Raw genomic sequence first — 14362 nt, forward strand, 5'->3', positions numbered from 1 at the left:
TCATCTGCTTCGCAAGATGGCGTCTAGTACGGACGTCTGTATTCTGTGCTCCCAGCCTTTTTACGGAAAACAGCAGTTTCATCGCTGTATTTCGTGCGAAAAACGTGCACACGTGAAGTGTATTGCATGGCCCGACGAGGACCTTGAGCTTCTGAAGTCTGGTGAGAAAGCTTTCACGTGTAACCTGTGCCAGAACGCCGACCACGCCGACATTCCAGAGGCTAGGCCTAGCGATCCCAACACGCCCGCTGCTTCCCCATCGGCGACCCCTCCACAGGGCCCCGCTCTCGTCGGGACCGGTTTTGAGGCGGTTGGTGACATGGCGGCCCTCCGTGGCCTTCTCCTTCAGGCGCTCGAGGGAATATCCTTCCTCAGCGATGAGGTGGCGCGGCTGCGGAGTGACAACGAGCGTCTGCACAGGGTAAACGCGCTGGCATCCGCTCAGCAGGCCGAGACTATAGGTGCGCTACAGGTCGAGGTGCGTTCCCTGCGTGATGCGCTTGGCAAGCCGTCTCCCATTTCTCCTACTGTGATGCCGCCCATTTCTCCTACTGTGCTGCCGCTCCACCCGTCCAAGAAAACCTATGCTGCGACCGTCCAGACTGCTTCGCCGAGTGCTGTCACCGCTGACCATCTCTCCAAGGCAACTCGGAGTGAACGTCGGCCTGCTTGTTTTGGAGCTGGGGAGAGCAAGGCAATATCTGTAGCGAAACGCGCCCCGCGACCGAAAGCCATTTTTGTGTCCAGGCTTTCTCAAAATACGACGTCTGCGGATCTGACTGCTCACCTGTCAAACGTCGGAGCACCGCCAATCGTCTGCAAACGCCTGAAGACGAGGCATAATTCGTATGCCTCATTTCTCGTCTGCGCTGATGAAGCCATCGACGATGAAGCTCTTAAACGCCTTAACGACCCGTCTATGTGGCCAATGGGGTGCCTGTTCAAGCCGTTCCGTGGGGTGCTACACGACGGTATGCTTCATGCTTCAGAGAAGACCCCAAACGATCAAAGTGGTGTGTAATCTGGACATTTTCTACCAAAACGTTCGTGGACTTCGCACCAAGGCACGTGAATTTTTCGCCAATGTCATTTCGTCTTCCTTTCCTATTTTTGTTATTTCCGAAACTTGGCTCTGCAGTGAAATTTCCTCCTCAGACTTTTTTCCGCCACATTATAACGTCTTTCGCAGTGACCGGGACTTCAGTGGAGTTAAGCAAAAAGGTGGTGGCGTACTTATTGCCGTTGACAGCTCACTGACATGTGTAAGGCGCAGCGACATAGAAAGTGTACAGGAATCGATTTGGCTTGAAGTCAGCCTAGCGCGCTGTGAAAAATTGTTAATCGGAACCTTCTACGTTCCACCGAATATTTCTCCTGCTTTGTTTGATCAGGTCATCTCTTCTATTGAAAATGTCTTATCCTCCCATCGCAAACACAGAGTAATCCTTCTTGGTGATTTTAACACACCAGGAATTGATTGGAACACGCTTACATATTCTCATTATAATCATTACATAGAGAATAAATGCAGCCTGTTGTTAGACTTTATGTCCTTCTGTTCTCTTCAGCAGCACAATTTGATCGCCAATTCCTGTGGCAACGTTTTAGACCTTTGCCTCTCTAATGCTCAAGCTATAGATGTTTCCTGTTCTGATATTTCCCTTGTCCGTCCCGATAAGTTTCACCCCTCACTTAAGATAACTGCCTCTGTGTCAGCCTTGAAGCAGAGCTTCTCGACTGGCATTAATGAATCTTCTCGATTTGCTTTCAAGCGGGGTGATTATGTTGGCTTGTATGACTTCTTGTCCACCAGAGATTGGTCCCTGGTCACAGATAAAACTAATGTTGATGACCAAATAGATCAGTTTGCAGAGCTTGTTTTGAGCGGTATGCGCCAATACATTCCTCAGTACAGTCCTAGGCACTCTAAATATCCCAATTGGTTCTCATCTGAACTTATAACTGCCCTAAAGCGTAAAGATCGCGCGCACCGTAAATCCAGAATTCCTGTGCCTAATGAGTGGAGAGAAGAATTCCGCTTTTTTCGAACTCTCTGCAAACGCCTCTATAAGCGGGATCATGACGCATATATTGCATTCTTGGAAAAGAGCGCCTCCGACCGGCCGGCGGAATTTTGGAAGTATATCCGCAAGCGTACCAGCAATCGCGGAGAGTGTTTTCGCCTGCTCGACTCTAGTGGAGTAGAAGTCCAAGCAGTCGCGGATTGTTTTGCTGCCCATTTCTCTTCCTTATATAAGCCTTCAGGTTTCAACGCTGGTGTCAGTCAGCAGCACACAACGGCTCCTACATCTAGTCCTGTGTTGTTTGATGAAAAGCTGATCAGCGAATGCCTTAAGCGCTTGAAGCCTTCCCTATCCTGCGGTCCTGATGGCATCCCTTCCGCAATCTTAAAAGCGTACGGCGGTATATTTGCCCCAGTATTGACATCTATATTTAATAGCTCTCTGAATACTTCCACCTTCCCTCACATGTGGAAAACTGCTCGTGTTTTTCCTGTATTTAAGTCTGGCTGTAAAACCGATGTCTCAAATTATCGCCCGATTTCTCTTCTCTGTGCCACGTCTAAGGTTTTTGAGCTTGCTCTTCACAACGTATTGTCTTGTACTGTGAAGAACACGTTGATTCCGAATCAGCATGGATTCCTCACCGGCCGCTCTACTATCACAAATCTCGCAAGCTTCATGACACATATCTCCGCGCCGGTACTTCAAAGGGGGCAAGTAGACACCATATATTGCGACCTCAGTAAAGCTTTTGATGTGGTAAGCCACTCACTGCTTCTCATCAAGCTTACGCACTTTGGTGTTGACTCGTCAATTGTAAATCTATTGCGGAGTTATCTTATTGGTAGATCATGTTTTGTTAACGTCAACGGCCAAACGTCTTCATCGTACATGGTAACCAGCGGCGTTCCTCAAGGATCAGTGTTAGGACCACTCCTTTTTTTAATTTTTATTAATGACGTTGTTTCCGCCATTCGGCATTCTTCATTCCTCCTATATGCCGATGACATAAAGATTTTTAAGGCAATTCACACTGTTGATGACTGTCGCATCCTGCAGTCTGACCTGCTTTCTTTTTCTAAATGGTGCACAGATAATAACCTCACCTTGAATGCTGCTAAGACCAAAGTCATGACTTTCACCCGCAAAACAGCAAACATCTCTTTTTCTTATTCAGTAGATTCTGTACCATTGTGTAAGGTCCGTGAGATCAATGATCTTGGTGTACTTTTTGATACAACCTTACACTTTTCAGCTCACACTAAACGCGTCGCAATGCGGGGCATGCGCACTCTTGGCTCTGTTTGCAGACTGTCGAGAGAATTCAATTCCCCTACACCGTTCCGCAAGTTGTACACAACAATCTGTCTTCCTCAACTCGAATACGCGTCGGTCGTCTGGAATGGCATTTCTAGATCCAACAGTGACATTATAGATCGGGTCCAGAAAAAGTTTCTAAGCATATATCATCACCGCTTTGCTAACACGGACTCTGGGCCCTGCTCTAGCACTGTTGGATTATTGCCATTGCCCTTACTTCGCTGCCGACGTAATCGTGCTGACCTGCTTTTCCTTTTCAAACTCCTTCACGGTATCCTCATGTGCCCCGAACTCCTTAGTTGTATCACATTTCGCATTCCGCGCAAAATCACCAGAGAACACAGACCTTTCCATGTTGCTGCCTGTCACCACCAACACTCAACCGTCCATAGAATACAGAGTCTCTATAACGCCCACTTTCATGACCTTGATATTTTTCACAACTCTTTGTCTTTGTTCTGCTCTCAGCTTTCCGTTGTTGTGTCTTAGTTTCACATATTGTTCAACTTCCCTTCTCCTCCTTTTTATTATGTATGCATTTTGCGCCTTTGGTTGCATGTATGTACACTTTTCTTTTCAAGATTGTTAATTTTTTATTCATTGTTCTTTTTTACTGATATTCCCCTGTTGTATTTGCTGATATTTTTCTCAACTCTACGTCTTTGTTCTTCTCTGAGCTTTCCGTTGTTGTGTCTTAGTTTCACATATTGTTCAACTTCCCTTCTCCATTTTATTTATGTATGCATTTCGCGCCTTCGGTTACATGTATGTACACCTTTCAAGATTGTTATTTTTTATTCATTGTTTTTTTTTTCGCTGATACTCCCCTGCTGTATTTCTTTTTCTATGTATACGTGCGCCAGCACCCAGACCTCACAGGTTGTTCCTGGGCACGATAAATAAATGATTGATTGATTGATTGATTGATTATTATTATTATTATTATTATTATTATTATTATTATTATTATTATTATTATTATTATTATTATTATGACTGTGACTTCGTGTTTTTACTTTGTGAATTTTGTGAATTTATAATTTATTGAAGGAAAAATAAATAAATCATTAAAAATTGGAAAATAATAATAAGGAAATCTTTTTGTGTCACCGAGAAAATAAAAAAAATGGCTCGGCAAACGTTCCTGTGGCTATATCCTAATACCGTTGCTACAAGGGAGAGTATAAGAGTACTACATAAAGGCAGTCCTAGTGGAACTTCCAGGCATCGTTTTCGATGAGTAGGAAACCGCCGACACGATAATAAAAAGTAATCGATGGATTCTGGCTCATTGCAGAGGCAGCATATAGGGGCATGCCAGACCACATCTGTGCAAGTAAAAATTAAGTGGTGCAATACGGCAACGCAGCCTTGTAAATGATATTCCGAATTGCTTGTTAGGACACCATTGTTGGTTCCAAGAATAATTTAGATGCATAAACTCTGTATATTTTGTTAATGAGATGCTTTTTTTTTTGCCTTCGGTCAAAGAAAACTATCGGGCTGCAGTGATATGCGCAAGTCTGGCAGCAGAGATATCACCGTACCTTTTAAAGAAGCTGGTACTAAATAATCGGCTGTTTCATTAGGATGAATCTCTCGGTGGTGTGGTAACCATACTAAATGAACTAACGTTAAGTGTGGCGGAGCTAATGTATGAAACGTGTTCAAAGCTGTCCAATTTGTAGGCGCGTTAAGCGCACTGCATACAGAAAGGGAATCTGTGACGACCACCAATTTTGTAGCATGAAGGGATAACTTTCGGAAAGCAAGAACTACTGCCCGAAGTTTGGCCTGAAAGATTGATGTGTAATCTGGCAAGCGAAGTGAAAACGACCAATCGAGGGATGGCAGGTAGATACCCACACCTGCCTTCTCTTCATACCAGGAAGCATCAGTCGCTATTACATTTATCGGGAAATGGGCCAAATAGTCTTACAAAAGGGCATTCAAATGTGTTGGGGTCAGCAATTTCGCGTTATTGTCAAAAATGTCTGCAAATTCAATTTTGAGCGCCAACGTGCGCCTATCAAACGGAACGATTTCCCAATACGAATATTTAAAGGTGCTAATTGCTCCTGCACAAATACAATCTGTGGGGTGTGTAACTATGGCCGCGTCATATCAAAAAATAAACTTGCTTCACTAATAAATGCATATTGTGCACATCGTAGAGGCGATTCAAAAGTTCTTAAGTAGGTTTGAACCGTAAGCATGCGAAATCTCGTGTGAAGGGTGGGTAAGCCCGCTTCCTGGTATAACACATTATTAGCAACAAATTTAGGGAGACCTAAACATAGTCGAAGAGCTCGCTCCCTTAAAGAACAAGTGGTCCTATTTTATAGTTTGCACTTCCGGAAAACAAAACACAGCCGAATTCTACAATCGGTCGTATATGTTGAGTGGCAAGGGCTATTGAAAACATTTCCTTTCTATTGGTATGGGACAAGTGATGAAGGCCGCATTCCCGAGGTGGGGTTGGCCATCTACCAATACCACTGGAGAAGAAGAGGTAGAACACTGTGTTCCGGTGCTGGTCTGCTAAATGTCGTGTGAAAAAATGTACTCTTGTGCGGCGCCAGTCCGTATCGGGCTCAGTATTCATGTCCTTGGAAAAAAGCAGCATGAAGAGGGCGTAGGGAAATGACAGGAAGCTTGTCCAATCGGTAATGAGTCAAACCTTCGTTTACATTCCATTTTCTGGCTCAACGCATTTTTAAGCCGAAGTAAAGTCGGGCTGCTTGAAGGTATACAAATGAATAGTAAGCCTAGGTGAAACTGTTTTGTGATTTTTCAATCACAGCGTAAAATGACTATGCGGACGCAAGTAAAGAAGAAAACTGGAGAAGGAGCAATCGGAGAACACTTTTAAAGCGAAGCTTCCCTTGGGAACTCTGCCAGACTTTAGTGACAGCGCCAGTGGCTCCTGCTGCTCTTGGTAAATTCATTAAGACACACTAGGTTATGACACATTTTACATTTTGACAAATACAATCATTCAGCCGCGAGTTACGTAACAAAATAGACACTTCAGCAGTGGGCCCTGTAAAAATGACATAATTACTACATTTACAGCAGTTTCCACGTGTATAGCAGGGTGTCATACCGATGCCACTGTTGGTTGCTAGCGCGGGCGAAGAGCAATGAGACCGTGAGCGATGAGTTCCAAACAAAGACTAAACGTTTTTATTCTCTCAGGAGACACAGGGAGGCTCGTGCGCCAACAGACTTGCCTTTCAGGTGCATAACATGGTGTTCAAGAGTGGCGCTATAAACTAGCCATTTAAAGGGGCACCAGTTATAGCGGTGCGCTGATGGCGTTCACTGCACCACAATGACCATAGTTCATCTTGTCGTGTGAGGAACGCAGTGGTCATAGAGAAATTCGGCCACTCGGCGCGATGATGAAGCGTGTGGGCCGTTTGCGCATAAAGATTGCTTATTGAGAGTTGCAAGGTCGACACAAGCATGTTCGAAGAAGCACACACGGGAACGGTGCAAAATGGGATAATGGCTTTTCTATAGGGCGACCGTGTAGCTCCGCGGCATTGGACTAGCGCCGGATTACAAAAGCGCCTAAACAGTGCAACGCACTCACAAAAACTTCACGCGTGGGCGTGCTGGGGTTTATCCTTGCACAAAACACACGCCTCGATACACGCCGCAACACTATACGAAAGTGTTCGGGGCGTTGAACATTCGAAATTGCATGTTGTAATGTTTTCCTCTCGTCAAACTACGGACATTAGACAGTGCGAACGACACGAGACAAAATAGGGTGGCTTTTCCTGGGCGTGATATGCAACCTTCTTTGCCAGCGCAAGTCACGGAAGTGTACTTATCGACCGTGTGGCGTTAAGGCGGCCTTCAAACACTTATTAAGACAGGGTGCTTCTCCTGCAGGTTACTTGCGTAGACTGACGGTGGCAGAGATAAATGCAAAACAATGACAGCGATAGGTGTACGCAGCCCGAAGTTATTCAGCACAGAAATTTCAAAGAAAAGAAAATACATGCCCTCAACGCAAATTTTGCGTGGTTTTTTGCTCCACTTTCTCTCACCCCCTGACGTAACCCCTAGGTACCGATGGTAAGAGCCTGAAGGACCTACGTAGCGTAGGTTGTACTCCATGGTTGTCCGCTCCATGTTCACGAGCTCTGGTGTGATGGTGGCGTCGTTACCATGGTAACATACGCCCACCACGCAGAACCGCACCACGCCGTTTTGTTTACACCGCTGAAGAGAAGGCCGCTGTAACCAATGAGCTTCTCTGACGAAGAAATTACTGCGAGGGACTTTTGCCAATGACGGTCGAACATCCTGGGAGCAGCGTTCTTTTCCTGCATGGCCTGCTCAGGCAGTTCAGCACAGCCATGCGAGCAACGAAAAGGGCTCGGCCACAAGGATGCAGTGAGAAGAGAAGCTTTCAAATGGATGCACTACTTGCGTGCGCACTTTTTTGTAGCATAGAGACATGCTTATGGGCCAGCTGAGAAACAGCAGCACCCAGTGCCCTTACCATGTTTTGTAGGTGTAGAGATTTCTAAAGACTGTGTCTGTGGGCTTTAATAAAAACAGCACAGCAAGCAATTAGGAAACGAAATCTTACTTTAGCACATTCCTACGGCAGTGCGCTGGTTATCTGCAACTTAGTTTTTAACCAATCACGGAGGACTGAGTGGTGACGTTGACGACGCTTCTGGTGTGTGCCACTGGGCGATGATGCGGTCCGCAGCGACGTAGTGGTTTATTTTGGCGAATAAAATATTAAATTTTGATATCAGTGCTTTGATCTACGCCAAAAGCATCTCCGATAGTCAGTCTATGCTATCAGTAACGGAAAGACGGTGGCTGGTAAAGCGTTCGAGGGCTCCTTTAACCCCCACCAGTTGCTTTTCTGGCACGTTCGCAGGTGTACGGCTCGGTTTCCGTCATCTGCTTTACTGCTTGTAGCTAGCAGAAGCGAGCGGCCAGCGTGCTCATGACATCTGCCTTAGACAGAGATGCCGTGACTGAGCGAAAAGTGTGGATAACGTTACGGAAGAAAAGCGAAGACTTACCTGCCGCATATGGCCTTTAAACGCCGCACCTGAAATGGTGCGGCGTTTCAAAAAAGTAAGCTAGAAGTTTCCTATTTGAAAAATCTTCATTTTTCAAGAGACAGAGTTTGCACAGCGCCAGTACTCTGCTCATGGTTCAATGCATGGAAGGCTAAAACCTCCTCAATTGAATCTGTGCAGCCTCAACAGTGCACCTTACTTTAGTAATTGCGGGGGCCTAGGAAGTTGCTGGGGGTCAAAAACGTTTGTCTTAAGAGAACTACCTTATGTATGGAATTTCTGATTTGTGGGGACATTGTGTATGTTTTGATAAACTTGATCTCAAGTTATAAAATTAGGTGAGGCTTAATTGCATTCCCTATAGGACACCAGAACACTGCCAAATGCCCTTGCTAGTATAGAATTAGTTTCAGAATCGTATAAGTAAGAAAGCTAGAAAATGTCTTCATGTGTAACCTTTTGCACACTTCGCTCACATTCTATAGGCATTCAGCCATGCATTGTAATTTTCTTTTGATGTTTAGATGCATCAGAGGTACTCCGACGTTACCGACGAATCACGTTACCGGCCAAATTAAGAGGTACGGAGGAAAAAATGTTTTCTTGGATCAAAACAGCAAACTGGGTGAGTTGGTAGGCTAACATCATCGTAAACCAACCCGCCGTGGTGGCATAGCGGCTATTGTGTTACGCTGCTAAGCACGAGGTCGCGGGATCAAATCTCCGCCGCGAAGACCGCATTACGATGAGAGCGAAATGCAAACACACCCGTGTCCCGTGCATTCCGGGCACGTGAAAGGTCCCCTGATGGTCGAAATTAATCGAAATTTGTTCACAAACTAACAGCGCGAAACATAAGACTGAGATAGATTCACACAACACGAGAAAAAAGGTTATCTTTCCACCATACCAATCAGCGCGGTCTATATCGTCAGTTTCACCTGTTTTTCTAACCGTCTTTATTATATAGGTTTAAGTATGCGCGAAATGTATTACGTTGCCATGATACGTGAAACGTTAGGCCCATAGCGCATGCGCCACACCTCTCAGCGCCACCATGGTACATATACCGAACGATGAAAGTTTAGAAAGCGTTATCGAGCACCGTTCAAGTGCGTAGCGTTCAATCATTAATGCATTGAATAGACAGACGTTTAGAGTGACAGACAACGCTAATGCCGTGGCGCTACCGGCTAAGTGCAAATCAGACATTTTTACAGCCTGGATGCCGCCTCTCTATGCCGAGCAGCGTCAAAACAGCTAATTTCAATAATAAGGAGAAAACATAATGTTTTACCTCAGCATGAGATGAGACTAGGCGATGGCTGATTTTACCATCCACATCTTGCTGTCAAATGAAGGAAATCGAGTACCCAGGATGAATTGAGATTTGAGAGGATCGTATGGGCACAGCTATGTTGGTACGCAATCACGGTAACCTTCGGTAGACCATGGCATAAGAAACGCATGCGCAGTCAGCCTAACTTATCACAAATCATGGTACCATGCCATGCAACACTCAAGGCTAACGCACGCGATTTTTTTGTTATATTAACGTTTTTTCTTTTCTACTTTGGCTACGCCATATTATCCGCTCTTTCTGATGATGTCCTTTTATCATTTTTTTTCTCTACTACGCTCGCACTACGCATGCGTATTTCCTGCGCATTCTCTATTATCAAGGCTCTCTTTGCTTAGACAACAGCTTCACGTGTAAATGTCTGAAATGTGCAAATTTGACTAATTAAGCACAACGTTCAATTACGCTGCCGCCCTCTGGTTGTCCTTCCATAAGCGAAAATGCTTTTTCTCCATGACCACCGTGCCACACATTTACTGCAGTGTCGCGCAGAGCAGTATACGTATCTGCATAGGGTATATATTTTGTAATATGTCATTTTAAGTTTTGAGTTTTTGCTCAGATGTCTTTATTTTGCCCTTTATGCGTGGAGTCTGACGCTTAAGGCGCACAAAACCAGACGTTGGTCCCTTTCCATTAACAAATATTTAACACAAATACGACACTATCGCGTGAGTACGCGCGAGGCCGATATCTAAGCTGCTTTTTTCGGTGTGGTGGGCCGCTGGGGGCTCTTTGCCGGTGACTGGTCAGCGCACACCCTGTCAGGCGACTGGCATTCCTTCGGTGTGGCGGCTGCCGACGATTGGGCGCGCTTAGGTGTGACAGCTGCCGACGATTGGCCACCCTTCGGTGTGGCAGCGGCCGACGATTGGCCGCCCTTCGGTGTGGCAGCTGCCGACGATTGCGCGCGCTTAGGTGTGGCGGCTGTCCGTGATTTACCGCCCCGAGGTGTGGCGGCTGTCGACGATTGGCCGCCCTTAGGTGTGGCAGCTGCCGACGATTGGCGGGCCTTAGGTGAAGCGGCTGCCGAGGATTGGCTGCCCTTAGGTGTGGCGGCTGTCGACGATTGGCCGCCCTTAGGTGTGGCAGCTCCTGATGATTGGCGGGCCTTAGGTGAAGCGGCTGCCGAGGATTGGCTGCCCTTAGGTGTGGCGGCTGCCTGTGATTGGCCGCCCTTGGGAGTACCGCGGCTGCTCTTCGCAGCCGGCTTCGAAGCCTTTGGAGACCGCTTGCCGCGGGACTGTGGCGTCCCGGAGTTGCTGGCGCGACCTCCGGTTGCACCCTCTTTAACGTCGGCGTCCAGCTCCCTAGTGAAGCCTTCAATGTCTACTGACTTGATCTGCACCTTCTCTTCCTCGTACACCTGCTTCGTGATCCTCGCCATGTACTGTGGGAAACGACGCAGAAAATGATCAAAGTGGTGGACGCGTTGCGGCATACTATGCTCCGTTCCATGCATAGCATTCTATGCTGTGGAAGCTAGAGAGACTTCTCGCAGTGGCCTCGTTCGCACTTGGATATTGTTCGATGTTTTTTTGACCGCAATTCTGCGCAACCATTTTTTTATATAGGCTCAATATTGAATGAAATAAATTTTTATTCTTAGAAACCAAGCTCAATGTGGTATACGGCTGCTAATGTTTTGTTTTAGATAATTTTTGTTTTTTTTTGTTGTTTTTTTCTGGTTTCTTTTTTGCAACCCGTCGCTAGAAGCCTCACGTGCATGATCGCGCGAGGGAGCGCTGTTGGCGTGCAGCCAAGCATGGACAAAACGCCCAGCGAAGCATTGACAGAACGCACGGAGTGATAACTTTTCTTGACCAAACTTCTTGCGTAGCTTCCACGGCGTTGACTCCTATGAATGGAGCGGAGTATAGTGAATGTGTAAAATTTCCGGTAATATTGAAGGCGTAGAAATAACCATGAAAGAAAAAAAAAATGCGCGTTTTTTTTTCTCGCAAATCTTGGAAACACCAGAAAAAGTATTCTCAGCTTTCTTGCCAGACTGAAGTAGCAATAAGAGCCGACGGGGATGCTCGCAAAGACATGTTCGCAGAAGTTATGGCAAGATGGCGACATTCCATAACAAGTAACCCAATGTTATGTACACTTCAAAACACTTAAAAATTTTAATTCTGGGGTTTTACATGCCAAAACCACCATCCGTTTATGAGACACGCTGTAGTGAGGCAATCCGGAATAATTTGGACCACCTAGGGTTCTATAGCATGTTTATAAATCTAAATAAACGGGTGTTTTCTGCATTTCGCCCCCATCGAAATGCTGCCGCCATGGCCGGGACTTGATTTTAGGAAAGGGTAAGGGCAAGGGAGCTAACTAACCATGGCTCACTATGGAAGGCACGATTGCGAAGCTGCATGGTGAGTCAAGTGTCGCTGTGACTTTATATCCCGTGGTCGACCAAGTCCTCAAGCGACGCCAGCTTCTTAGACCGGCATATATCCGGGAATGTACAATGACGGTGGACTTTCTAGGCTAACACCGGTTTCAAGCATTGTGTGACCGAACATTAACGTATCAACGCTCCGCTACTTATTGCCCCTGGGCGAATAAGGATGCGTATTCGCGAAAATTATACCAGGAACAGCTTCTAAAGTAGTTTCACTACCGTGTGTAGAAATGTGAAAGAAATGCTACTAGCCAGAGATTGCGACGCTCTCAGAGAAGCAACAAACAAACCAAAGAGTGTCAGTGCAGTACAAGAGTACTGCAGTACAGTGCAGTACAAACTATTGGGAATAGAAGAATTCCAAGCGGAAAGTTATTAGTTGATGAAACAGCAGATGGAAACAAAGAGCTGTAAACTAGTAATGTGCAAGGAAATATTGGGTCAACAACTTCGGCAGCACTGCACGCGTAGGGAAGAAGCCGAACGCCCCGGGAAAACCGGGTTCTTATTCCTGTGGAGTAATGCGTCGATCACCGCGTCAGTATGATTCAAGTAACGGGGGTCCGAATTTCGGTTCCATTATGCGTCGATTTCATAGGCTGCGTAGCTGGCTCTGCGGATAGCTCATTATAATGGACTTGTACAAAAAAGGAGCTGACGAAAAATTCATTAGCGACTGTATTTAAAAACTGCTAATTGGTGCAGTAAAAAAAGGAATAGTAAATAAGTTCCTATTATTGGGCCTCTCAGAACAAAAATTGTGAAGATTGGCAGACACGCGCAAGGTCGTTCACCTGTGTGATGCACGTTATTGTAGTCTTGTTTATGAATCTTGTTCATTCTGATCGTCGCTCTTCGGAGGTCATTCACTTTCATCGCCATTGCCGAACGCACCCGGTCCTGGCCATTCATTGCAACCGGTTTTCTCAATATCTTGTTACCGCGTTACACTCTACACTCACCGCTTGCAAACTTAGCAGCCCGTCACTTTTGTTACGTCACTTGTGCCATTGTGATCTGATTCCTTGTGTCAGAGGCAGCTTAGTCAGGTGGTCAATGTCCTACACGACAGACGTGCGCAGTATTACACTAGGGGCTGCCGAATCGCCCAGTTTACACGAATCTATGCAATGGAAGTTCCAGACGATGCAGAGGAATGTTATGCTAGTAGCGATGATCAGCAGTGATAGAGAAGTTTTTATGTGTACTGCAGTTACAGCTATGTTAGTTAGCATTGTTTTTCTTCGCCTCCAGCTGATTCTTCTCTTGCATCCTCACCCTCGGTCACATCTTTCTTGGCACCCATTCTGCTACTATGATAGACCATTGGTTGGTAATTGTATGCGCCGCATGAGCTTTTCTGATCTACTTATTCTTTCAATCTCAATTGTAGGAACAGATAACTGTGTTTTATTGCCTATAACCCATACCGCTGCCTTGCTGCCTGTTAACGCCATAATTTCTTTGGCCTTTGGTCGACTGCCCGTGCGGACCCTTTTGATTTCATTTTTAACCTCCAGGGACCGGGCTAATAGCTTAGTGCCAGCAGAGTGGCCACCAGGGCCGCAACCTTGTTATGTTTCGGAAAGCAAACCGTTCCCTCGCCCTCGCCAGATTGATTCAACGTCAAAGCACAAGCGCGAGCGAAGAGGCCACAGATCAGCACTCACTTCGAATAGCTTCTCCCAGGCGCGAACGGCGGTTGGTGTCATGCGCCTCTCGTTCCTGGCATGCAGCACCTCGACCACCGTGTTGCCGAGCATGCGGAAGTGGTCGGGCATCACACCGTGCCGCTCGGTGTGCGCCACCGCGTTCTTGCGGATCAGTGCCTCGAGGAGCACGGCGTCATCTGCGGTGTCTACCATAGAGGTCAGCTGGAAGCTCACGGCAATGGCGTGCGCACGGAACTGCGGGTCTTCGGGCAGCTTGCCGAGGGGCTTGTCGCGGAACCGGCGGAACAGCTGCAGGGCCCCGCGCGACTTGATGAAGAACGAGAGGAAGATGATGACCGCGTAGTCGCGGTTGTCCACACAATAGTAGTGCCATGTCTTGCGCAGCAGCCTGGTGTCGGTGCGCGTTAGGCCTGTCTCGATGTCCTCTTCCTCGGGCTTCTTGTTGCAGATGCCCATGTATGATTGCTTTCGGGCTTCGAGTGCGTCGACGGCTGCAAACAACGCGTCGGTGC

At 46.6% G+C, this 14362-nt stretch overlaps 1 protein-coding gene across 1 annotated transcript; it reads right to left on the reverse strand.

The window, feature by feature from the left end:
• Nucleotides 1-10458: 10458 nt before the first annotated feature.
• On the reverse strand, nt 10459-14362 carry LOC119440289 (nascent polypeptide-associated complex subunit alpha, muscle-specific form). The gene is made up of 2 exons (XM_037705213.2): nt 13848-14362; nt 10459-11154 (listed from the first exon to the last, which is right to left on the reverse strand). The coding sequence occupies exons 1-2, from the start codon at nt 14304-14306 to the stop codon at nt 10459-10461; spliced, it is 1155 nt and encodes a 384-aa protein (XP_037561141.1). The 5' UTR covers nt 14307-14362.

Source organism: Dermacentor silvarum, chromosome 2, assembly GCF_013339745.2.
Source record: "Dermacentor silvarum isolate Dsil-2018 chromosome 2, BIME_Dsil_1.4, whole genome shotgun sequence".
NCBI classification, from domain to species: Eukaryota; Metazoa; Arthropoda; class Arachnida; order Ixodida; family Ixodidae; genus Dermacentor; species Dermacentor silvarum.